The sequence below is a fragment of the Otolemur garnettii genome, unplaced genomic scaffold (genome assembly GCF_000181295.1).
Source record: "Otolemur garnettii isolate 467f Iridium unplaced genomic scaffold, OtoGar3 scaffold00027, whole genome shotgun sequence".
Classification (NCBI taxonomy): domain Eukaryota; kingdom Metazoa; phylum Chordata; class Mammalia; order Primates; family Galagidae; genus Otolemur; species Otolemur garnettii.
The window spans coordinates 12153581-12180689 of NW_003852422.1; the positions used below are offsets into that span (position 1 = coordinate 12153581).

The 27109-nt window shown below is 38.5% G+C and overlaps 1 protein-coding gene across 1 annotated transcript; it reads right to left on the reverse strand.

Annotated features, from left to right (window-relative positions):
- Window positions 1–6729: 6729 nt before the first annotated feature.
- Window positions 6730–23404, reverse strand: SERPINB10 (serpin family B member 10). Its single transcript, XM_003788409.2, has 8 exons — window positions 23371–23404; window positions 20213–20388; window positions 18105–18170; window positions 17395–17532; window positions 15142–15259; window positions 11425–11567; window positions 8781–8936; window positions 6730–7134 (listed from the first exon to the last, which is right to left on the reverse strand). The coding sequence occupies exons 2-8, from the start codon at window positions 20378–20380 to the stop codon at window positions 6730–6732; spliced, it is 1194 nt and encodes a 397-aa protein (XP_003788457.1). The 5' UTR covers window positions 20381–20388; window positions 23371–23404.
- Between the last annotated feature and the right edge of the window lie 3705 nt (window positions 23405–27109).

The window sequence follows — 27109 nt, forward strand, 5'->3', positions numbered from 1 at the left end:
CACCGAGACCAAGAACCTACTGAAGATGAAATTCCAATATCAAAAATATAATATGCTAAATGGGGGCACCTGTGGCTCAGTGGGTAGGGCACCAGTCCCAAATACTGACAGTGGCATATTCCAACTGGCCCTGGCCAAACTGCAACAAAAAATAGCCCAGCGTTGTGGCGGGCGCCTGTAGTCCCAGCTATTCAAGAGGCTGAGGCAAGAGAATCGCCTAAGCCCAGGAGTTGGAGGTTGCTGTGAGCTGAGACGCCACTGCACTGTACCAGGGCCAATAAAGTGAGACTCTGTCTCTTAAAAAAGAAATAAATAAATAAAATATGACAAATGTTCCCCCACCCCCCATGAAACCTCCAACAGATCCCTGCTTGTTTGACGTTCCTTGCCAAGGATATAACTTGATCAATGAGGGTTTGAGTTATAAATACAAGTATCTCAGATAGAAAAAACAGCAATGGAAGTGCAGAGAAGCACAAGATGGTGTCGTGCTATTGGAGAACCATGACCAAATAGGCCGGCATGGGCTTGGAAGGAGGCATTTCACCAGAGTCAGGAAAGGCCCTGTGGACCCTGTTGGTGGGTTTCTTCTTTCCCATGATGATGATGGGGAATCACCAGAGGATTTTAAGCTGGGACAAAACATGGTCATTTTACAAAGATCCCTCAGCTGCATTGTGGAGGGTATATGGTAGGAGGCTGCTGTCACATGCAGTGAGGTGTTAAACGGACACAGCCTGGGTGAGAGATGAGGAAAGCTGAAATGAAACAGAGACAGGAGAAGTGCAGAGGAGGATGTGGCTTTCAGGAGTGTCTCGGAGATAGAGTGAGCATGACCTCTTGGGCCATGAAAGAATCAAAGATAAATCCAAAGATAAATGAAATTAATTTGTGGAATAATACAGTGACATGTGGAACTTGTCTGTTGTCCTAGGGAAGGGATGTTTTCTCAAGTCTGTATTCATGAAGATTAGCTGTATTTACTTTCTGAGAAGAGGCTATTTAAATGCTGGACCCTCAAAGGCAACCCATCCCTCAAGGTAACCACAGAGTCCCTTCAGAGTGAGCCTTTTCTCTGGACCACTGGTGGGGTTGCAGATATCTGATGAGAAGGTTTCAGACCATATCATTCAGAGTTTCAGAAACTATCTTCTGCTTCATCTCCTATCTTCTCTCTTCATACCTAACTTTTCACATTTCTTCGACCAATGCTGGGGAATATGTGTTGGATCTCATTTCATGATTCAGCCTTGACCTAGCTTTGTAGTTCCTCTTGGCTCCTGATATTGTGAACTTGAGAAAGGGGACACTCCTAGTCTACTCTCAGTCTGGACTACCAGGATCTCCAACTTGGACTTCCACTGATCCAAGAGGGGCGTGGGACCTAGGCATAGATGGATTTGCTAGGGTGGTTTGAGATCTGTACTCCATGTTGTTAAATTAATGAGTGTTCCACTTTAAAAAGTGTCGGGGGATTCCAAAATGTTTACACCCAGTGACTGACCACTGTCCAGCAATGGCCACTCAATACATGCCCTGACACATTCTTTCATCCCCCCATGAGATTCCCAGAACTGCTCTCCTCCTTCAAAACTCTGCTGAGTATATGCCAATAATAGCCAGGATAAGAAACTAATCAAGGACATAATTCCCCTCACAATAGCTTCAAAAAAAGTTGAAATACCTAGGAATATATTTAACAAAAGAGGTAAAGAACCTCAACAAAGGTAAAGAACCTTATGAAACCCTAAGAAAAGAAATAGTAGAAGATATTAACAAATGGAAGAACATACCATTCTCATGGCTGGGAAGAATCAACATTATGAAAATGTCTATACTACCCAAAACAATCTACAAAGTCAGTGCAATTCCCATTAAAATACCACCATCATACTTTCAAGATTGGGAAAAAATAATCCTTCATTTTGTATGGAACCAGAAGAAACCCTGTATAGTCAAGGCAATTCTTAGTAATAAAAACAAAGCTGGGGGTATCATCCACCAGACTTTCAGCTATACTGCAAGGCCATAGTGATCAAAATAGCATGGTATTGGCACAAAAATAGAGACACTGACATTTGGAACTTAATAGAAAACTGTGAGATGAAACTAACATCTTACAGCCACCTGATCTTTAATAAACCAAACAAGACCATACACTGGGGAAAAGAATCCCTATTCAATAAATGGTGTTGGGAGAATTGAATAATCACATGTAAAAAACTGAAACTGGACCTTCACCTCTCACCGCCTACAAAAATTGATTCAAGATAGATAAGATTTAAATCTACAGCATGGCAATTGCAACAACTACAAAAATAAATGAATGGGATTTAATTAAACTGAAAAGCTTCTGTATAGCTAAGGAAACAACAACCAAAACAAACAGACAACCTTCAGAATGGGAAAAGATATTTGCATATTAGGAGTCAGACAAAAACTTGATAATTAGGATGTATAGAGAACTCAAATTAATCAACAAAAAAAGACCCAACAATCAATATATCACTGGGCAAGGGACATGAATAGAACCATCTCTAAAGAAGACCGATGAATGGCTAGCAAACATGAAAAAATGCTCATCATCCCTAATCAGAGAAATGCAAATCACAACTACCCTGACATATCACCTAATCCCAGTGAGGATGGCCCACATCATAAAGTCTCAAAGCTGCAGATGCTGGCATGGATGTGGAGAGAAGGGAACACTTTTATACTGCTGGTGGCACTGCAAACTAATACAACCCTTTTGGAAGGAAGTAGGGAGAATCATCAAAGAATTCAAACTCCCATTTGATCCAGCAATCCCATTGATACCAGAATTTCATCTTCAGTAGTTTCTTGGTCTCAGTGATTTGAAGAATGAATCCACAGACCACAGATCAGGGGTAAGACAGAATTTATTTACAGAAAAGAATATAAAAACACCAAAACTCCCAGCAGGGAGAGAAAAGCCAAGTCGGGAGAGAAAAGCTTCCTCTCTCTGTCTCTTTCTGTCTGTCTCTGGGCTCTTTGACTAGGGCAGTGGCTCTCAACCTTCCTAATGCTGTGGCTCTGTAACACAGTTCCTGTGGGTATGTGGGTTGAGAACCGCTGGTCTAGGGGCATATTATAGTCGAATGGGGCCCTCTGTAGTTACATTTAGCAGGGCTCAGTAGTTACATTTGCGTGTCTGGGGCATGTCTAGGTTGTGTCTATGTCATGAATGAGTGGCTACAATCTCTTTTATGCCCAAGCCTAGGAAATGAGGGTTCTCTGTTCAGCCGCAAGTGCACGGGGAGGGAAACCTAAGGACCTGGTGTCTCCCTGGCAGTTGTCTGGCTTCTCTAGCTACTGAAGCCTCCTGCAGGGCCCCCATAACTACCCTCCAGCCTGCTGGTTCCTCTGCTCGCTGCCACCACACCAACACTGCCAAGGTGGAGGCAGCCAATCCACCTTTCCCCTCAACCTCAGCTCCACTGAGCTGGCTAGGTTGCCACATGTCCTGTTTTTCAACTCTCCCTCTCAGAGTAGAACTTGTAAATGCTGTTAGGGAAAAAGGACAAAGATTTGATCTAACTGCTTCCTGCTGAGTTGGGCCATGATGGAAGGGGGCAGTTAGGGTTTCTCTGGAGGGAGAGTGATCTAGGGGTCCACGATAGAATCAGGTCTTGGACTGGAACCATCTTTACTGTGTGTGGCTTGCTGACATTTCTGGAAGACACAAATCTGATTAGCACATTAAAAGGCAAGAGTAGAACAGTGAGAAGAGGGGATTAATTACAGTGTCAGGTTAGAAGAACAAAGTCAGTGATGTTAAAAAGAAAACTATATTAACATTTTCCTTACTGTCTCCTAAACAATAACTTTAAATTTTCTTTAGGCTCACAAGTGTAGGTGGACTGTGGTTGATTCATGGTCTGCTTCTGTAGAAGGTGGTGGGTTCCAGGGTTTTACTCCTGAACGATGTATCCAGGAACCTATTCCCATAACTTTAACAGCTGTAGAAGAAGACAAGATAAGAGAAAAGGAACCTTCCCAAGTTGAGGTTAGGGAAGGTGAATTTAGAGGGAAGAGTTTTGATCATGACCAGATCTCCAGGAGAGAAAAGCTCCTTTAGTATTGAATGTGAAAATGTAGTTGGGAGGTTTTTAGGGATTTGTTGAAATTCAGCTAAAGAAGTAATATGTTTTACTAATTCTGTAATTTCTTGATCTAATAATAAATTGTTAGCTAAAAAGGGTCTTCCATATAATAATTTGAATGGGCTACAATTGAGTTTCTGAGGTAAATTTTTTATTCTAAGGAGAACAATGGAAAGCAATTTAGTCGAAGGGAGATGAGTCTCTTGAGTTCGCTTTTGGAACTGTCCTTTGATTTTATCATTCATTTTTTCTACCTTCCCAGAGGACTGGGACCTCTAAGAGCAGTGCAGATGATATTTTATGCCTAAGGCTTTAGATATTCCCTGTGTAATAGCTGCTTTGAAGGCCGGACCATTATCACTTTGCAAACTCCTACGGAGTCCAAACCTGGGGATAATCTCATGTACTAAAGCCTTTATAACTTCCTGGAGCTTTTCTCTCCTAAAAGGGAATGCTTCAACCCAATTAGTAAAAGCATCCACAAATACCAGCAAATATTTTTATACCATGAAACTTAGGGAGATGAGTGAAACCCATTTGCCAGTCTTCACCTGGATATTTACCTTGTTTCTGCAAGGGGGAGCTAGATGGTGATTTCAAGGATTGTTTCTCTCTTAATTTCATGTCAATCCCAGTGCACCAAGTACCCCCAGGATGCAGTGAGCCCTAGGACCAAATGCAAACATTACTTACCACATCAGTCCTACGAGCCACAATAGAAAGGCAGCTTAGGGCCACATTCCTGTCATAAAATACAATTAGACCCCAAGAGCTAACATGCGACACCTGACCTAGTTCCCCTTAGCATTTGAGTATTCAACATTTGAATATTAATTTTCTATAATTTTTGTTCCCAAAGCTATAAGAAGGTCTGGGGAGAGAAGAAATTAATTTAAGTGCCAATTTTATCTAACACACCAAAATCTCAATATGATTAAAATGTCCCTCATCTCCTCTTAACTTAAGAGCAACAAATATTTCAAATTTTTTATCCTGAATTTTAATAGAAACAAGAGAGTTGCAAGATCTGGAATATCCCTCACAGTTATCCCTGAATAACCTCAAAAGTGCTGCGATGTTGGCCAAATTCTGGAGGCCAGAGCAGGTTGGGAAACTCAGATGCTCATTTTTTGCAAGAATGCTGGAGGAGTAAAGGTCCCTCGCTTATTTTTTGCTTCATCTATTTTAGGCGGTTATGGTTCCACGTTTGTTGCTGTTTCTTGTGTATGTATACTTCTTTGCATTGAAAGATAAGCTAGTCATTTCAGTTTTTATATTCGCATTTTTTTGATTTTTATTAGATACGTTTGCTTAAAGATTTTTAGTAATGTACCTGTTAGTTTTTCTTTTTCTTTCTTTCTTTTTTTTTTTTTTTTTTTGACACTAGGATCTATCTTCTTTTCACCACTAGATGGTGCCTTAAGCCCAGGTTTGCCTCAGCTCTAGGAAACAACCAGCGGTTGCTCGCTTTGATCCTGCTCTAGGGGAAGCCCCAAAGGAAGAATCCAAACAGTGTGCAAAGACTTAGGGGTTTGTGCTGAAGGGACCTGTGTGACCAGCCCCCTAAGTCGGGGTGCTGCTTAACAGCCACTCTGATTTGCCGCCTCTTTTGGACAAGTTACAGAGATTCCCGGGCCAGGGATGGTGGTCCTACCCACCCTCTTTGTGTCTTAGCTCTCCTCAGGGATCTTTCTTCCTTTGGACATTTCTGGTGCTTCCTGTGGGTTGAGGAGGAAATAGTTGTCCGGCTGCGGAACCCAAAGGATGGCTGGGAAGCTCGTCCACCTTGATGTCACTTCTTCCAGCACAGAAACTGTGAATCAGGGGAATATTTTCCGCCAGCTTCGTGCAGGACAGATCAAGAGGACTAAGGTTTCTGTGGGATGTTGACTTCGAATATTTTAGCAATACACAATAATTATATTTAAGAAAATTTTTATTTTGAAATAATTTTAGATCCAAAGAAAAGGTGCAGAGATAATACAGGGAATTTTCAGATACCCCGAATATAGTTTCCCCTAATGCAAACATCTTACACTACAACATACAATTGTCAAAACTAAGACAGCAATATTAACACGCTGCTATTAATGAAACCACAGATTTCATTTGGATGTCACTAGTCTTTCCATTAATGTGAATAGAAGTCTTTTTAAATAATCAATAGGAAAGAAGATTTAATTTTACAGTGATAATTTACGAACCACCAAAATGATAATCTTGAGCAAACTATTCCTGATAAATATCATATCTCCTGTATATTTTTTCACTAAATGATGTATGTGAAATATGAGAAGTGTCAATGATAACGCAGTGAACAAGCATCTCATGAATTGCAAGTCATTCAACTGAAGGACATAGTTCTTCTGAAATGTAAATGAATGTTACATTGAGTCAAAGTATTAAGTGGTAAAAAATAAAAAAATGTTAATCTCTGTAGCTGACAGAATCACTAGAATGCATTATTTCAAGATTTATTTACTTATATTCAAGTATGGAAAAATCTAGTCTACAAGAATATTTTTGAGAAAATTGGGTTTGTCCAGCGTATGATGCATTTTTCACACTGTCAGATGATCCGATTTGATGATGAGAGATGCAAGGTTTACGGGGAGCAGAATCTTCCATAAAAGAGGATGCTATTGGTTTTGTTGTGCCTGATGAAGAAGAGGAATGGGTGATCTACGTTGAATTCAATGGAGGGGTATTTAATTCGAAAACCCACCTCACTCCCTGTGCCAGCTGCAGCCTCAGTACCTTCTTCATTTATTTCCACAAAAGCCTTGTGGAAAACATTGGACAGATATAGGTTTCTCTCTAAAGACATTCCTGAGAAATCAGCTTTGCTCGGGTTGAAGGCATCGCTCATCCCCATACTGCTCAGGGTGGACTTGAGGTCATAACTCTCTTCCAGCTTGAACTTGGGCAGAGACAGCTGCACGTCATACAACTCCATCATGTCTGCACTGGTCCACTCATTCAGCTTCTCATAGGTGATGGCCTTTTCTAGCTGCAAGGTTGGAAGCAAGGAAGAAAGAATCAGTAATTCCAAACTGCAGTGAGACGTAGTAGTTGAGTGAGACCACCTAGAAATTACATGAACTGTGATCACTCCCATTACCCAGAGTAACAAAACACACATTTGGAAATCCTTTGGCTGTGTGATGAGATCTTTCACAATGTTGACTTTTAGGATTTTTGTCTTGCAGATTAATAGCTTTCAGGATATAGAAGAATTAGACTTTGATTCAAAGTGGAAGAACTTCTACTGTAGTATGCAAAACATCGATTCTATACTCAAATACACCAAAGTGAGAATACATTTAGATGTTGTCTACACAAAAGCACATGCTCTAGGTTCACGCTGCCTACCAGGCCATGAAAAGATGGGTTTTATCAACATGGAAAGTAGTTCTTTGAAAACAAAATCTGGGATAAAATACAGTGTCTATAGTTAATAATTACAACAAAATGAAATTAATAACTACAGACATTGTATTTTATCCCAGATTTTGTTTTCAAAGAACTACTTCCCATGTTGATAAAAACCAATTTTTATAATTACAATGATATGAAATTAATAACTACATACTATGCCAAAACAAAGAAACGAAAGGCCCTAGCTCTTAAGAGTAATGATTTTTATAATGAGATTGATGGTGTTTTCTCTCCTCTTTTTCTTTTAAAATTATGAAATAATATACATGTATGTATAAATGTGTATAATTCTCATATTTTTAATGACACATTTGTTTCAAAGCACAAGCTTTTACTTCTTCAAGAGTTCTCTAGACTAAAGCTTCAGCTCTCAACCACATACCTGTAAAATGTTTACATTACTAATGAGACAGTATCTTTGGCTCAGGAACCTGCACTCCTAGGAAGAAGACCTTACCTTACAAGGCCATGACTCTCATGGTTATTTGCCCACAGTGGTATTATTTTTACCACTATCTCCAGTTTCACAAATTGTCTGATATAATTTGGAAGTCTTTTCTACACCGCAGTAGGGCCTTGGAAACTTGTAAGTATTAAGTCTGGCATATAGGAAAAGTCAGGCACAGTGTAATGAAAGAGCTTTGTATAAGCACCTCATGTTCAGATTAGGCACACAAACTACTCAGAAACATGATCTGACCACAGTTATGTCTGGCTTATTTAATAGAAATCTGGATGACATACAGCTTAAATAATACTTGAAGATGGTATTGACACAGATTTTTTGTCATGAAGGCTGTTTGCTTGATAGAAAGGTTTAAAAAATAAGTTTTGAAAGTCAGTTTAAGATGTCTATTTGAGTCCTAATCTGATTGAAATATTGTAATGATCAATCCACACAATTTTGACAGTTGTATGACTAAAAATATCTGTACCTGTTGTACATATGGCTATTTGTGTGACCACCTCATGCTATAGATGTCTGTATACTACTTAACCTTTCTGAGAAATAGTGATATCAACTTAATAGAATTTTATAAAATTTAAATAATATTGTGAAGGCAAAATACCTAGGGATTAAAGAATGTTGGATGGATTTCTATATAGGAATTAAAGAAAGGGGAGACCATGTGTTTATGCTTTTCACAATAGAACAGAGGGAATAAACACTGGAGCCCCCCTACATGCACAGACACACCAGACAGACGGATGCTTTACCTGTTCCAGTCCCCCGAGGTCTTCTGGCAGCAGTATGAACAGGCTGACATCACGCCTCTCGTAGTAGAGTTGAAGACCTGTGGCTTGTGGCTTTTCTATGTGGAAAACATGAAGTTTTTCTTTCATAGACATCATTTGCACTGGTTTGCTTGTAGTCTATAAAAAAATAACAAAATCATTGAAAAGCTGCCCTTCCCCCCTAAATCCTTGATTCTTTACCATCATTCGTTTCCAGTTTTCTGGGACACTGGTAAAGTTCATGATCCTCTGATAAATGCTGAATCGAGTTGTGCAGACCTTCCTTTCTGGCAATATGTAGTCTACTGAGTAATGTTACCAAGAGAGGATATAAATCATAGCAAGGTAGAGTCTGCCAAACACTTAAAATAATGTATGTTGTTATGTAAATGACAATTATCCAGAAACTGAGTAAGGTGTATTTCACGTGCAAACATTTGAAAAAGCATTTTGATATCACAAAAATTGAAATTCACTAAGAGAATGAAAAGCAGTAGGGGAAAATATTTGCAAAACGTATGTCTGATAAAAGACTGGTATTCCAAATATACAAAGAATTCTTAAAAATTAACAATGATAAAACAAATAACCCAATTCAAAAAAATGAGGACAAAAGATTTGAAGAAATACTTCACCAAAGAAGACATATGAAAACTGCTCACTCTAAATCATTAAACATATCTATAAGAATGTCTAAAATGTGAAACACTCACAGCACCAAATACTGCCAAAGATATGAAGCAACAGGAGCGGTCACTGATGGCCAGTGGGAAGGCCAATGGTACAACAGCCACTTCCTAGCAAACTCGACACAGTCTTATCCTATAATCCAGCAGTTGTGCTCTTAGGTATTTACCTATATGTGTTAAAAAATCTGTGTCCACACAAAAACACGCACACAAAGGATTATGGAAACTTTATTCATTATTGCCAGAAATTGGAAGCAACCAAGATAAACAAATAGTGGTGCATCATACAATGGAATATCATTCAGCAATCAAACAAAAAGATCTCTCAAGACATGGAAAAAACTTAAATGTAAAGTTAAGACATGGGAAACACTTAAGTGAAAACAGGCAGCCTGAAAAATTTACATATTTTATGAGTTTAATGGTATGCCATTCCAAAAAAGTCAAAACTGTAGAAACCAAAAATGATCAGGTGCTATCAGAGGTTTAGGGAGTTGCAGGGCATTTTTAGGGCAGTGGAACTATTCTGAATGATTCCGTAATGGTGGCTCCATTACATTATACATTTTCCAAAACCCATAGAACTGTACAATACTGAAAGTGAGCCTGAATGTCCACTATAGCTTTTAGTTAATAACAATGTATCAATAGCAGCAGGGCAACCACATCCCCTGGTCATGCGGATAAACTCCATCTTCATTACATGAGAATAACAATCAGAGAAGCATGGGGGAAGGGAGAAAGAGAATGAGAGGGAAAAAAAGGACAAAGGGAGAAAGAGAAATGAAGATAGACTGGAGATTATATTTTGAGATGCTAGAGACCCATTCACTTACTCCTGGACTTCTCAGACTCTCTAAGTTACATAAGCTAATGTCAATATAATTTTGCAGGAGCTGGTTTGAAATTTTTTTTTATTACTTGCAACTGAAAATTCGTGGTGAGTAGGCTAACCTAGGAAACTAACCAGCTCATTTCTCACTAACCTTCTAGGTTATATGTTGCGTTCCTTCCCCGTCCTTGCCTGCTGATTGAGAAATGCCTATTGCACACAGCTGCACAGTTAACAGCACTGGGTCCTCAGTGGCGCTGTCTGTACGACTTGGCCCATCCCTGGACTAAACAATTGCACAATGCCTTGGCCAACCAGCCTCTTCCCTAGGAATATGGAATAGAATTTGTCAAACTGGGTCTAGAATGTGGAAGGTATTGTGAATACCCACGTTCTGCCTGTGAAGCAGAGAAAGTTGGGCTTCAGCATGGGAGAAGAATGATGGATGTGACAGAGTTGAACATATAGAGAAAAAAACCCTGACAATAGTTGAACCCTTGTTTCCACTCAGGTCCCAAGGCCCCAGCCCGTGGAATCCATAAGAGATACATCTTTAACTTTACATTGGTCTCTGTTTTTGCCATAGTGAGTTTCTGTTTCTTATTATAGAACAAGTGTATTGTGTCCTCGGGCAGAGAGAAATCTTAATGAACAATGTAGGATTTTAATTTTTCATTTTTTTACTTATGTAAAGGTAAGATTTGGTAGAAGATATTACTGGTTTAGAAGAACATGAACAGAACTTCTATAGTGAACAAAACTTAGATTCTGACTCTGGGATGCTCTGACTCAGGAATGCCTCCAGCCAATTGGCTACACTGTATTTCTCACCTGGAAAATAAATCGGAAAACACTCTATCCAGCTCACATGGCCACAAGAAGTTGTGAGTGGCAGCATTATGTAAGCAGTTTATATTCAGAGAAAAACAATGAAATAGGACTGTCCAGATAGGATAGTGCCGGAGGCTTTTAGCCCGGCATCTCTTTCTGAGTAAGAGGCTCAGTTTAAAAGAATATATAACCAAAAAGAAAAGTGAATTTAATAAGTAGAATTTCTTTTACCCTTCCTTGTAAAAATCCAAACTAATCTTTAAAAGTATCCTACCTCATTTATTCTAAAAGGCTTTTCTGTGGTGTTTTGCGCTAAGAATTGATGCTCCCAGGTTCCTTTGAAGTAAAGGGCATTCACCAGAATCATCCGGGTTGTAGAATCCACAGAGTCATCAGGCAGGAGATTCAGGATTTTACCTTTAAGAGCAAGAGGACAGGTTTCAGATGGCTAGGTTCAACATGCACATTTAATTAAAGGCAACGAGACTTCCATTTCTCTGGAAGCTTCAAAATTTTCTTTTTACAGTCCTGATTTTAGATTTCCAGGAAAAGAGCAATGTAGGGTTAAGTGCAGTTCCTGTGCAGAGTAGCCACGAGCAAAGAGAGAAACACCAGGGTAACAGTACGCTCAGTGGTCAGGAGGCATTATTCCACATTATTACAAATTCGTGTTTGAACTATGAAAACTTCCCTTTGCGTTGATTTATGCTCTTATTTTTGAGGGACTGAAAGGTTTCCTTTCCTTTTACTTCTGCTTGTAGCCACAAACTTTAAGTTGCTCTGATTAACATCTGAAAGGTTGTGCCAATGTTTTTCTGTTGCCCAAAAGATTACTTGGCGCAATCACTTACATCAGATTGTTCAAGTTACTGCTTAAACTGACACTTGACTGGCAACCCCCAATAAATTCTCTCCAAACTCCCTATTAAAGCACTTTAGAAGACTTCTTAGAATATTATACATATAATATATATGTTATTATATATATTATATGTTATTCTATATTCTGTTATTATATATATTATATGTTATTATTCTATATATATATAGAATTAGAGCTTTGTTGCAGAGGAAACATGTTTGATACCTGAGGTAAACAGAACTGAACTGAGAACAACCTCCTAGCCACATAGCTTCCACCTGTAGTAGATTACTCAAAATACAAGGCTGAGCTTTCAGTATACAGACATGGGAGAGATTTAAAAATTATAAGTGATAGCTTATAGCACTTAATCTTAAAACAATATGGATGATTTTTCAGGAAAATATTAATAGGAACCAAGAATTATTTGGAAACCTAAAAAAAGAAAATCAAACATGATAGAAATGTTAAAACTGTCAAATGATTACCTCCTGTACCAATGGTGTGTGCCCTCAACACTTAGGTAGGCAAATGGGTTTAAACTCTCAAGTAATTGATGTCTCTACACTATTAAAACAGTTTCAAAGCATACGATAGAAAGTCCTCTGATCACTTTATCAAGCTAGTACATTCCCAGTACTAGGAATGTGACGAAGGCAGCTCAAAATCCCCACCTGTAAAAAAATATCTCTTGTGAATATAGGCAAATAAATCCTAAATCAAGTTCTAACAAATAAATCTAACTAATATTTTTCAGAAATGTAAGGAACATCTAGTAAGAAATGTATAATGTATTATTGCTATGGTCTGAAAACTTGTGTCCCTCCAACATTCTATTGTTGGAACCTAATACTCAGTGTGACAGTGCTGAGAGGTGGGGCCTTAGAGAAGGGATCAGATCAGGAGGGCTCTGCCCTCAGGAATGGGATTAGTGCCCTCATCAAAGGGACTGGTGGAGCCTGTTTGCTTTTCCCATCAGGTGCTGACAGTGAAAAGGCACCATCTTAGAAGTGAAGAGCAAGCCCTCCCCAGGCCTAACTATGCTGGCACCTTGAATTTGGACTTCTCAGCCTCCGGAACTGTGAACAGTAAGTTCTTCTTATTTATGAATGATCCATTCTAAGATATTTTTGTATAACAACCCAAACAGACTGAGACAATTGCTTTGATGGGCGATAAGGGAAAACTTATTTCATCATCTTGATGGATGCAAAACCTACTTTTGATCTATTTAAACATCAGTTTCAAATTTTAAAATTATGTCTTTGTAAGACAATTTCAAAGAATACTTCCTATAAAATGAAAAAAAAAATGCTTTTCTCCAACAAAATTCCATAATCGTGCTAACCAAGAAACATTAGAGGTATTTATGGCTGCTATGACCACCATTATTTAACATTTTTCTCAAAAATGCTAATGAATACACAAAAATAAACTAAATAGGATATAATTATATAGAAAGAAGAAATAAAGTAATTATTGGCAGATAATATGAAAAGCAAGGAAAATCAACTTAAAAACAATTAAAAGTAATAAGAAAGTTCTTCTGAATGTTGAGTTATGCTGTTAAACTACAATAAATTCTTTTCTTGCCTTCTAACAATAAGCAATTGAAAACAGTATATTTACATCCTGGCTATAGGCCACATTTATAAAGATGATTATAAAACATCATAATAGCATCCTGTGTATGCCAATGATCCAGACCAAGAAGCTAGTATTGACTGAATACTATTAACAGGTCTTTTCAAATTTCATCAGTTGTTTCAACAAAGTCTTATATTTTAGCAACAGAAATCAATCCGAGATCTCATGTTGCATTTGGTTGTAATTTCTTCTTCTCCTTTAATCTGGAACAATTTCTCATTCTTTCATTATTTCTCATGACCTTGGCACTTCAGAGAGAGACTTTCCATTCATTTTATAGAATGCCCCCACATTCTACATTTGAGTTTTTCCAATGTTTCCTTGTGAAAAGATGCAGGCTATGCATTTTTGTGAATATCACTGTTGTAGGTTGAATATTGTCCCCTCAATATTGAAAGACACGTTTGTGTTCTAACCTCCAGTACCTATAAATGTGACCCTTATTGGAAATAGAGTCTTTACAGATGTAGTCGAGTGAAGATATTGTCATACTGTATTAGACTGAGCCTAAATCCAGGGACTGGTGTCCTCATGAAAAGGAGGGAATTCAGACATAGACACACAGAAAAGAGAAAGCAAGCTCCAGAGACACACGAGAGACACAGATGTAAGAAAAAGGCAGGTGCTGACAGAGGGCAAGACTGGAATGATGCCTTTCCAAGCCAAAGAAGGTCAAGCATTGCCAGCCAGCTGGAGAAGCTGGGAGAGGCCTGGGAAAGGTTCCTCCGCAGAGCATGCAGAGGAAGTCAGCCCTGCTGCCAGTTTGATTTTGACACCTGCCCTCCAGAACTGTGTGAGAATACATGGCTGTTGTTTTGTAGTAATTTGAGAAATCAAGACCCGGGCATTAGATACACTGACTACTACCCGGTTTCACTGCTTCCAGACCCTCTTAGAAAACAGAGCTAAGAAATACATGTATTGTAGACACATTTGCATCTATTTGCACATCTATCTATCCAGTTATTTTCCTCTGTATATGTTAAAGGGTACAAGGTCATATTGAGACCTCCAATTCCAATCCAAAAGTACAGGGTTATTCAAGTCTCTGCCTTTCCTTGATTTGCAGTTCTTTTTTTCTAGCTGTCAATTTGTGACCTTATTTTGAAAAGTAATTGAGATTATATTTAATGCCTACTTTTTGGTTACAAATCAATAGCTATTTTTCTTTAAAACCACACATCCAGCAGGCGTTTAAACATACCTTTTGACTTTTCCTGCTTTTTACTCCTGGACTCCTCTTTGGAATTAGTGGGGTATGATAATTTTCTTGTCTACTTAGTAAAGTGGTGGCTTAACTTACATGTGTGAGGTAAGACCTACTGGGAAAATTGTGAATCTGAAAATTATGGGCATAAGTAGAAATAAATGAATATTTAGAATGTGTCCACAGTTCTGTTTGAGGAACAGACATACTTACACATGATACAAATTCAATGATGCCAGAGAGAGCGCCCTGCCGAGCCCCTTGGTGACACTCACCCTGGGTCTGGCTTTCTACCCAAGAGTTGATCTCCTTTCTGATTTGATCAGAAGCTTCCACAAAGTTAACAGACTGTGGCTCTGCACCAAAATATGTTTTCACCTCTTCTAAGTATTTCTGAAAGACAGAGGTTATAATCTCCTTTTGTAGAGTTTTTCCAGAACTGAGTAATCAAACCTGTTTAGATTATCAAAAGAACTAGGTAGATGGACAACAGCAAACTCCAAGGCATCACTCCCTTCCTTTTTTTCCCTACTCTCGGTTTTGGTCAAAAACTAAACACTTGTCTTCTTCAAACTCAGCAGGGCACTGACCAACCACACAGATGTCTGGGCATGGAGGGAAGGACTGATGCCCACAGTTCAGGGGCTTCCACATACTCTTATTTTCTACTTTTATTCATGCTTAGAAAATGAGGCTAGAATGAAAATAGAGGACTCTGTCAATAACAGGCGTGCCCTAGTGGCCAGTACTCAGCTCTCTGTGGCAGGGGTGGAGCTGAAGTGAAACCTATGGGTCTGGCAGGTTCTTTCTGTGGATGCTAAGCACTCCACAATTTTGTGGAGGGCCCCCAAAGAAAATTATATTCTGCCATGAAACCTGATTTTAAGCAGAGTCAAAGGTTTTGAAAATTGATTTCTAAGCATTGCCAGAGGTTTTGTCAGACATTCTGAGGACAAGAGCAAGGCCTCCTCCTTTCAGCCCCCTGATGTGCGCCCTGTGGCCAGCAGCACACAGGGGCCGCTGAGGAAGACTTGGGAACATAATTTATTCTTCAGGACAGTTGTGAAAGCCTTTCAGTTCTCTTACTTTATGGAGGGATTGTAGGAAGTAAAACTTGGTGAGTTAATGCTTCTTCCAGGAACTGGTTTAAAGATTATGAAGTCCAAGTTATATGGAATTTATAATCTAGTAAAAAGAAAACTTAAATATTCACAAGGCACTATTTCCTGTCTTAAATCAGAGCTTGTGAACAGGTAAAAAGAGGCTTTTATTTCCATATTCCTCTCGTTTCCAAGTGGCCACTGAGCAGAATCACCTTTCCGACTTCCGACTCAAAGAGGAGCTCATAAGCTATCTGTCAGTAATGGAACTGCCTTTAAGATTCCATTGGATAATTGTATTGTTAGTTATAGCAAAGCCTGAGCCCTGGAATATCCAGAATTCACATTATAGGAGCATGGACAGCACTGCTTGAAATCACAAGATGCCTTTATTTGATCTTCCTGTCCTTCTACCCTGTCTTATTTTCTTGCTCTTCATCTGTGGGACACCTGGGTCCTCCTGCTGTCTTTGGGTATGTGCCTGAGGATGTGACAGACATACCTGAGAGGAGTAAATCATTGCCCTTGTTTGTGGCTGACAATTCAGTATTTACACTGAATTGAAAAGCACTTCAGTATTTACAGAGGACAAAGTTGCCATGGTCTGTATTGGTAGAGTTTAAACCAGTAGCACAGGGGAGTTGATGTTCTTCCTTTTTTTTTTTTTTTTTAACATAGTCTCATTTTGTCAGCCTGGGTAGAGTGCTGTAGAGTCATAGCTCACAGCAACCTCAAACTCCTGGGCTCAAGCCATCCTCTTGCCTCAGCCTCCTGAGTAGTTGGGACTACAGGCCCCAGCCACAATGCTTGGCTAGTTTTTCCATCTTTAGTAGAGACTGAGTCTTGCTCTTGTTCAGGCTGGTTTGAACTCCTAAACTCAAGTAATCCTAAACCTGCCTCAGCCTCCTAGAGTGCTAGGGTTTCAGACATGAGCCACCGCACCCACAATAATTGATACTATTTCTTACATGATGTTCTCATGGTCTCTAAAGACCTAGTCTGAACACTGCCCACTTCTTTGCCCTCAGATACACAGTCTCCAGCCATAGTCCTATAGCAAACATCACTCTCTGCCCCTTCAGACTTACCTTTCTTGATTAAGGAATTCCTAATTTTCCTCTCTGTTTTTCATGAAACAAACACTGGCCCATGCATTACGTAGACCACGTTTCTGTATGTGTGCACAGCTATTCTGAGCATGACTTCTTCCTTCTAGACATAAAGATCTGATCACTAGATCTGGTTTGATACCCCTTATTGCTCTCCTTCACTACCAAATGAGTATTGTCTAAATGATTGTTTCTAGGGAAGTACTGACCACATTAAAATTGTCCCTGGTATCCCCGGAGAAATGTACACAGAGCTAACTGCTTGCTTTTCCCTAGCACTCTCTTCCCCACTAGCTTAAGATAAGACATTTCCACTTACGTTGTGAAACGGGTATGTTTTTTCACCGTATATCCCATTGGCTGTTTTAAGTACATGAGCATCGGTGGGCTTGAGGATTTCTGAAATGAGTGTTTGGAAATCACAGTGTATTTCTTCAGCCTTGCCCAAGTTGAATTCCTTCAAAAGAAGAGGAATCAGTCAAATAAAAATGTTGAACAAGAGCTACATAAATTCTAGTGACCTACAGCTAAATGAAATTATTTGGAATGTGTAAATAAAATCTGGAAACAATCCTAAAGTTGTTAAAAATGTTTCTTTCATGTTATCAGTGCAGAAAATTAAATGTTATCAGGGGTATCACCATCTTCACATCTACTTTACAAAAGCAAACAAGACAAGAACAAGTTTGAAAGTGGAGACATTTCGGGCAGTGCCTGTGGCTCAAAGGAGTGGGGCACCAGCCCCATATACCGGAGGTGGTGGGTTCAAACCTAGCCCCAGCCAAAAACTGCAAAAAAAAAAAAAAAAAAAGAAAGTGGAGACATTTTCAGAGTGATAAAAAGGAGGAATAAATGGTTTTCCAAAGTGTGCAGATATTTTGTACATATGTTCTGAAAATATTTCTATAATTTGCATATATATTTCTAAGAAAATTACCCTTTAAAGTTTGCTTAAATTATCACTGAAATACACATGCTGAAAGTGCTTTCTCCTTAATCATCAAATGGATATTAAAAGATAAGATATACCATTTTTCTTTTTTTTTCACTTTCAGGACCTGTTTTGTCAGCCTGGTCCCTGTTCAATTGAAGCACCTGTAATTTCAACAAAAAAACAGATGAGTGCACTGTGCAGAGATATCATCACAGGAAGTACACACTCCTAGACACAAATTAGTTACTACTATGATGTGGAACATGTAATTAATTAAATTAAATAAGGGAGCTCTGATTTGCCTTAAATGATGTGTTAAACTAACAGAGTAAGTTATGAGCTGCTTCTAAATAATTTATGTTTCTAGTCTCTTTGTTTTAACACCTTTTATGAAATATTTAGGTTGACATTAGGAATACCTTGAGGTGAAATTCCCTTACTTCCTACATTTCCCTTGGATTCATGGTTATTTTAAGAAGGCTAAATATCCAAAGGAGACCATCATTTAGATAATTTAAACAAAAGCCATCCGTGTCCCAGTTATTTGGGAAATTAAGAGATTTTCATTGTTTTTTTCTAGTTAAGTGCTCCAGTTCCCATTGTCTACCCCCACTTGACGTATATGGACATAATCTTTGTGTTCAGCCCAGCATTTCATTTGAAAGTGAAGAGGAAGGATGTGGGTCTCCCAATTTCCTCTAAGTTGTGCCACTGCAGAGCAGAAGGCTGTAACTCCATCTCCCACATCCAGGACCCAACGTATAATAAGGAATACAGTGTACGGTATCAAGGGTTGTGCTGAACTAATGGAACAAGGGCCACCTGTGATACAAAAAGGGGTTCCTAGCTCATTCATTAGGTTCATTTGCACTGGAAACTGTTAAGATTTTTTCCCCAAAGGGTACTTTTTTCCCAGATTAATATGAGGTATAAATGATTAGGTTGCATTTATCAGGCAAAGTCCAAGCTGTAGTTGAGCCCTTCACCCAGGAAGTGTGCTGACACCCCTACATTGTGCCCCTTAGGTGAGAGCTCACCATGGTGCCCATTAGGTGAGAGCTCACCCCTCCCCCTTCTGCACTTCCGCCTCCCCTCTTCCCCCTCTTGAATTTAATTGTGTTTTCCTTTCATGTGGGTGTGTAGTTGTTTTTCAGTTGGTTTCATATTAGTATTGAGTACTGTTCTTTAAAACAAGAACAAATAACACCCAGGAATGTATTTATATGAAATAGATTCCAATTGACATCCACTTAAGATTAAGTCTGTCACAGTAATGGGTAAGCCAATCAACCAGTCAGTAACAATTTGTGAACCCGGATTTTGTTGTTGTTGTTCTTGTTGTTGTGTTTGAATCACCCAACATCTTGTGAACTACAAGAGTAAGGGTGACATTCCACACCCAAACTGACAGAACCTGAATTCTGCCAGCCTCACTCATAATTACCCACTGTGTTCATTCCCATGCTTGGCACAGATGACACCCACTTGGGTGAACATCATGTCACTCAGCCTTTTGATTATTGCATAATTTAGGGATGAATTTACTCTTTTATTTTTATTTAAAAACACATTAATATACACACAGAGATACACTATGTATATGTACTTACGTATTTTATTTCTAATCACTTACTTATATACATACATACATGTCACCTGCACATACAGCAATTTTGTTATCTTTGGCTTTCTCCATAAGCGTATGTGTGTGGTGTGTCTGTGTGTGTGTCTGTGTGTGTGTACGTGCGCATGGGGGAATTAGATTCATTCAGACAAGAGACTGAACAATGTAACAGTGAAACAAAGCATGAGCAAGAGAATTCTTTTAAGTTTCTTCTCTGTGTCATCAAGAAAATCCTTTTGAGGTTAGAAACACGCTACATAACTATGACTTAAAGTTTGACCCATTACTTCATGGAGTATTTTAATCATCAAAATAAAATTGGTTTTGGTGTTGAGTCAAAATTGATAACCTCATCATTTCTTCATTTTGTTTTCCTCAAAGACAAAGATTCTTAAATGGTTTTCTCGATGCTAGGCTTTGTGTTACGGTCTAGCATTTTTTAAAGTATATCTTTCATTCTGGACAACATTATTATAAAATATGGACTACTGGGTTTTCAAAAGAAACTGAAGTTTAGAGATAGAGGAAGCATTTAGTTTTAAGGCAACAGACAATGGTTGACCGACCTCTTCCACTCACCTTGGCCATTTCGACTGCAGTGGTGCCTCTGGCCCCCAAATACACCATGGCCAAGGCACTTGAGATGCTCCAGGGTGAAAAGAAAATATTTTTGCCCGCAGCAGATGCGGCTAGCTCTTTGCTAAACTCCAGGGCAAACTGGCTGATTGATGATGCTAGAGGATCCATTGGGAAACCTAAGGAAAATGAAGCAAAATCTAGAGAATGTTGATAGTTTCTTTGTACTTATTTTGCTTTTGAAAAAGTACCTGTCCATATTTATATATGTATCATATATATCATAAAAGTTAAATAGACCTTAGTGAAAGTCTAGCCCAACAATATTATTTTATATATTAGAACACTGCAGGCAAGAGAATTTAAGAGCATTGCCTCCGATTGTAATACTAATGTGCACCAGAGGACAACTGGATTCTGGCAGTTAGCAGCCGAATTTCATAATATAGTTTGTGCGACTCTCTTGGCATTTATCCCAGCACGAGTTTCGTTTCTGTGGGTTTATATTTAGCCTTTCTAAAGGCAGAGTGAGCTCCTGAGACCAATTTTTTTCTTATAAAATTGTGTACACCCAACAGCACCCAGCTGAGGACTTTGCACAAAATGGGTTCTCATAAATACTTATTACTTGTTTACAGTATCCGTTGTTTGGGCTCTCTCCATCGTTTTCTATTGATTTAAACTTGAAATCACACACAATTATGTGAGAAATGTTAACAGAGAAGTCAAGACCCATTTGTGTTTATTCTCATGCATTCAAGACCCTCTGAAACCAATCTTCTTAAATAAGAGGACTCAGGTTTCCTCATCTTTTTTGATATTACATTCAATTTCTAAATTTCATCTTTAACTCTTCTAATATTTTAATCTCAAAGTTTTTTAAAACTAGTTCCTGGTCAAAGACATAACTAGTTCAATCACTTGTCATTTTATGGCAAAACACTTTCTCATATTGGTTTAATGAGTAAAAATAAATCAAATTCTCAGACTTTGAAACTCCCATCACCGGGAAGTTCCTGACATCACCTGCCCATCTGAAAAGCATAGAACAAGGGCTCTGAGAAATATTGGTTTTCTGTAGTCAGATAACTGAATCAGAGGAGAGGCGTGTGTAGACAGAGTTTTGGTTTCAGCATGACTTGGAGTTATCAGCGATACTGTGGAAATTGCTCCCAGCCATGGACTTACCCTTAACCAGACAGCTTCCCAGCCTCTAAATCATGCCTTAGGTGTGGCTCCTGCTACTCCAAAAGCTGATAATCCTAGGCAGACTTGATTTTATTTAAAAAATAAAAACAACTATAGTTTTGTAGTAATTCTATACCCTCAATAAAATTGGGGAATTTACCTTTTTAACAGATCAAATGCCATCTTGGAAATATCTCCTCTACTTCCTTTAAGGAAGTAGATATTCATTTAAATGGCATTTTGCTTACTGTATACAGTATATATCAAGTTTTCTCTTTTCAAAACTCATGAATTAAATTCATGTGAAAAATGTTTGCCAAACCATACGTGACATGAAAGGTCAAGGACAAAATAATATTTTAGGGCCTGGGATTTTTATCTTTCTACCTCTGTCTGTGTAGAGGTGGGTTTTTTTTATTTGTTTGTTTGTTGTTTAACCTGTAACAAACTCTTGAAACAATAATGCTCTATAACAAAAGCTAATTTCTCTTTAAAAGTTAATATCCAGTTATATTACACGTGGTTGATTCCCTCCTTGGTATATATCCAGTGTAGCTCAGAACATACAAGAGGAATAATTTCCACTTTCTTTTTCAAGAAATGTAATGAAGCACTAAGCCAGCCATTGATAATATTTAATCCAATGGTATAAAGTACTTTCTGAAGGGTATTAGAATTTTAGGATGAGATTTTGTAAGAAATAATTTTTCTATACAAGTATTGGGCAATTGTGTTTTCCAGAGAAGTCTGTAACTGTCTAATTCAGAAGCCTACTAGGTTACATATTTTCAAAGTAAATTGCTATTTTGCAGTTTTCCAGAGCTATGAGCTGATTATCTCTGTCAGGGGGCTTAGGAGAGAAGCTGAAGAGAATTGAAAAAGTAGGAAAAGGCATCCCAGACACACAAGCTCCTAGCATATCAAAGTTGGAAAGAATCCTGGAGTCCCCCTAAGATTCCAACGTTCTTATCTGCTAAGAAACTAAAGCCTAGAGAGGTTAAATGAGCTGAGTCCCACGCCAAGGTAGCTAACAGCTGACTCAAAGGACAACCTCATTCTCTTGACTCTGAATGCTGCTGCTTTTGTCATTATTTCTCACTGTCTTTAAGATTTTAATGGTAAAAGAGAGGGATTAGGTGTTGAAGGAGGACTAACAGGGGAATAAAGAAAATCAGAAGAGGGATAAGGAGGAACAAGAGGAGAAGAGAGTAAGCAGGAAGGATGCTTCCCCCTTTCCCTGAGAGATTATTCAAGGCCTCTGGCCTTGCTGGTGAAACGGATATTAACTCCTTCATGGAGCTGTGCATATCAGAAGACGAGGTCTTCCCCCACTTCCCCGTGCCTGGCTAATCACCTCAAGGCTTTTTCGGAGGGATGGCATGGTCTGGCATAGTTTATGAAGACCACCTAGTGTAAGGTGGGCGATCAGGGACTTAGATTATTCCATAGAAGAGAAGAAAGCTAACGGACCATGAAACAGTGGCCAGGACAGTGGGGTGCTGGATAAGGGGGAGCAGTTAGAGCATTAGTTCCGTATATCAATAACTAGGATTGAAATTCACGTTGCCACTCCCACTTTTCTGAAAAGTTGGAAGGGTTTCAACTCAATTATTCCAAGAATGTTCTATTATTCTTTACCTATGTTGACAGATACAGAGGCAGCAAATTGAAAAACGTGAGTGCAGGAAACTTCACTTGTGGTTTTACAATTCCTAGTAAAAGAATGTCTCTGACTTGGTTGGAAACGCATGTTCTCTCCTGCTCTGTGCAGTACAAACCCTGAACCACCTCAGCGTTAATTCTCTCTGACTCATACAGAAAAATCCTTAGGAGAAGAAGCCTTATCTATTTACGTTTTTATTTATTTATGGAGGGAGGTCTTTATCATTTGTAATTAGCTAGGCACTTCAACAAAGAAGAAAAGTATAAATAAACATCATTAACCAAAAAATACATATATATATTTACAATACCTTATTTTCTTCCACTGGAGCGGAATTGGTAATTGCTTCCTTGCAAGAGATTGTGGCTAAAGAGTTAGGTAACTTATAACTGAAGAAATTAAAAAAAAAAAAAAAAGAACCTTAGCACCTCCCCCTTCTTAGCCCCACCCTCTGATTCACTTTCATAAGTGTGTACACTTTCTTTCAGGTTTGTTTTATCCAGAAGTTCAAATAAAAAGACCGAGAGACAGTTGGGGTTTTGCCTCCACGGTTTAGTTACTCACATTTTCCATGTCTGTCCACATGTAGAGACCTGAATTCTGACAAATTGTAACTTATGCTTTTTTTGCTTAATCCCTTGTCTATTCTGCCAACTGAGAATAGAAGCTGAAGCTATTTCTGCCAACTGACAACAGAAACTGAAGCTTTCTATTTCTGTGGGTTTGTTTTTTTTAAAATAGATACCATGGAAATCTATTCCTTTTACTATGGTTTTCCCTGGTATCTTTTTTCTTTAAACAGAAATAGAAAGCTTCAAATCATTGAGATAATAATAAGCAATGAAATGGAAATATTGCTGGTGATTTATTTGCTGTGAAACCATCGAGGTTGTTTTTAGAGCAACGTGTGAGAAGAGCCCATGTAGGCTGAGATGGCAATTCTCCCCTCCCCCAACCCACCAGGGACATGAAGGTTGGATCAATATTTTTTTTTCTCCACTGATAGTTTATTATTATCTTACATAATACCTTATATACTTTGTTATCTACTTATTAAAGGATTTGAGTGTTTTAGTGCTCTTGATAATATTTGTTCTCTCTAATGGGTATGAGTTATAAGTTGCTGAAATTATTCTTTTTTTAATTTTATTTTTGAATTTCAAATTAATATGAGGGTACCCATTTTTAGATTACCTTGTTCTCATTTCCAAGGTAAAGTTTCAGTTGTAAAGGAATCCTTCACCCAGGGGCATGTTGTATATACCCTCACATTGTGCACACTAGGTGAGATCCCACCTCGTGCCCTCCCCACCTTCCACCAATCATCCTCCCTCATACCCTCCCCCTCCCGCCTCTGCCAACCCCTTAATAGATTATATTTCTGTTTTATTGTTCATATGAGCATATAATTGTTTATATATTGGTTTCATATATATTGGTGTAGAGTACATTGGATATTTATTTTTCCATTCTTGAGATACTTTACTAAGAAGAATGTGTTTCAACTCCATTTAGGTAAACATAAACTATGTAAATTCTCCATCTTTTTTATGGCTGAATAGTATTCCACGGCATACATATACCACAATTTGTTACTCCATTTGTGGGTTGATGGGCACTTGGGTTGCTTCCACAACTTGGCAATTATGAACTGAACTGCAATAAACATTCTTGTGCAAATGTCTTTGTAGTAAAATGATTGTCATTCTTCTGGGTAAATACCTAATATTGGGATTGTAGGATCAAATGGAAGGTCACCTTTTAGTTCTTTGAGAATTCTGCATACTTCTTTCCATAAAAGTTGTGTTAATTTGCAGTCCCACCAGCAATGTAGAATTGTTCCCTTCCCTCCACATCCATGCCAGCATCTGCAGTTTTGGGACTTTGTGATGTGGGCTCATCTTACTGGAATTAGGTGATATAACTCAGAGTGGTTTTGATTTGCATTTCTCTAATGATTAAAGATGATAAACTTTTTTTTCACGTGTTTGTTAGCCATTTCTCACCTTTGGAGAAGTTTCTATTCAAGTCTCTTGCCCACTTATAAAGGGGGTTGACTGCTCTTTTCTTATTTAATTTGATTTCTCTGTAGAGTCTAGTTATCAGGCCTTTGTCAGATCCATAACATGCAAAAATCTTCTCCCATTCTGAAGGCTCTCTGTTTGCTTTGTTTGTGGTATCCTTGGCTGTGCAAAAAAGCTTTTTAGCTTGATCATGTCCCACTCATTTATTTTTGGTGTTACTACAACTGATGGGGTGGGGTGGGGTGGGGGATGTCTCCCTCATAAAGTTTTTTCCCAGGCCAATATCTTCAAGTGTTTTCCCAACACTCTCTTCTAGAATGTGTATCATTTTGTGTCTTAAATTTAAATCATTCTTGCAGCAAGAATCAATTTTTGTCAATGGTGAAAGATGTGGGATTAGTTCCAGTCTTCTACATGTGGCTGACCAGTTCTCCCACCACCATTTCCTAAATAAGGACCCTTTTTCCCAGTGCATGCTTTTGTTAGGCTTATCAAAGATCAAGTGACAATATGTGGCTGGGCTCATCTCTAGATTCTTTATTCTATTCCATGAATCTACATCTCTATTTTTGTGCCAGTACCATGCTATCTTGATCACTATAGACTTGTAGTATAACCTGAAATCTGGTAACATGATGCCTCCAGATTTGTTTTTATTTCTAAGAATTGTATTTGCTATTCAGGATTTTTTGTTTGTTTGTTTTGTTTTGTTTTGTTTTGTTTTCTGGTTCCATATGAATCGAAGTACTATTTTTTCAAGTTCTTTAAAGTATGGCATTGGGGTTTTGATGGGGATTACATTAAATGTATAGATTGCTTTGGGTAGTATGGACATTTTAACAACGTTCATTCTTCCCAGCCATGTGTATGGTCTGGTTTTCCATTTGTTAAAATCTTCTGCTATTTCCTTTATCAGGGTTTCTCTTTATAGAAGTCTTTTACATCCTTTGTTAGATATATTCACAGGTATTTCATCTTCTTTGGCACTACTATAAAAGGAATAGTCTCTTATTTTATTCTTGGCTTGACTATTATTGGCATATACAAAGGCTACATATTTGTACATATCGATTTTGTATCCTGAGACAGTGCTATATTCCTTGATCACTACTAAGAACTTTGTAGTTGAGTCCCTGGGGTTTTCCAGGTATTAGATCATGTCATCTGCAAAGAACTAGAGTTTGCTGATGACATGATCTGTCTCTGTCTGTATTTGAATACCCTGGATCTCCTTCTCTTGCCTGATTGTGATGGCTAGGACTTCCAGTACTATGTTGAATAGCAATGGGTAACAGTGGACATCCTTGTCTATCTCCACATCTGAGTAGAAATCCTTTCAGTTTTACTCTATTCAATATGATATTGGCTGTGGGTTTGCTGTAGATGGCCTCTATCAGTTTAAGAAAGTCCCACCTAAGCCTATTTCCTTCAGTGTTTGTATCATGGAAATGATGCTGGATAGTATTGAAAGCCTTTTCTGCATTGACTGAAAGAATCATATGGTCTTTATTTTTGTGGATCAATGTTTTAGACACAGTTATTGTGTGGGATGTTAGTTCAGCATTTTCTAGTTCTTTTATTCCCCCCTAGGAATCTTCCTCCTTATGTGTTGTAAAGGGGAAATGATGGGTCAGTTGTTTCATTTGCATGTGTATGGAGGAATGGTGGGGGAGAGAGGAGAAAGATGAACACCAGCAGGAAAAATCGAGGGATTAAGGGAAAAGAGGAGCTTCTGTTACTGTTGTATTTGGTATGTTTTTCTTTATGTAGGGCCTCTTTTTCTCTTCACAGAGTTGCACATATCTTCTGGCAAGCGGTTCAGGGTTTAATATTTGAATGTTGGTGTGGAAACCAGAGTAGAATGTTACTCTGGATTTTTCAAGGATATGAAACCTGTGCTAGGAAATTCCAGGATGCCTTCCTGATTTTTATCATATGGAGGCTCCAGGTAGAAGGACTGCTCACCTTGACTGATAGCAGTTGACCAGAGTAAGGCTTGAGCTGCATCACTGCACAATAGGAAGA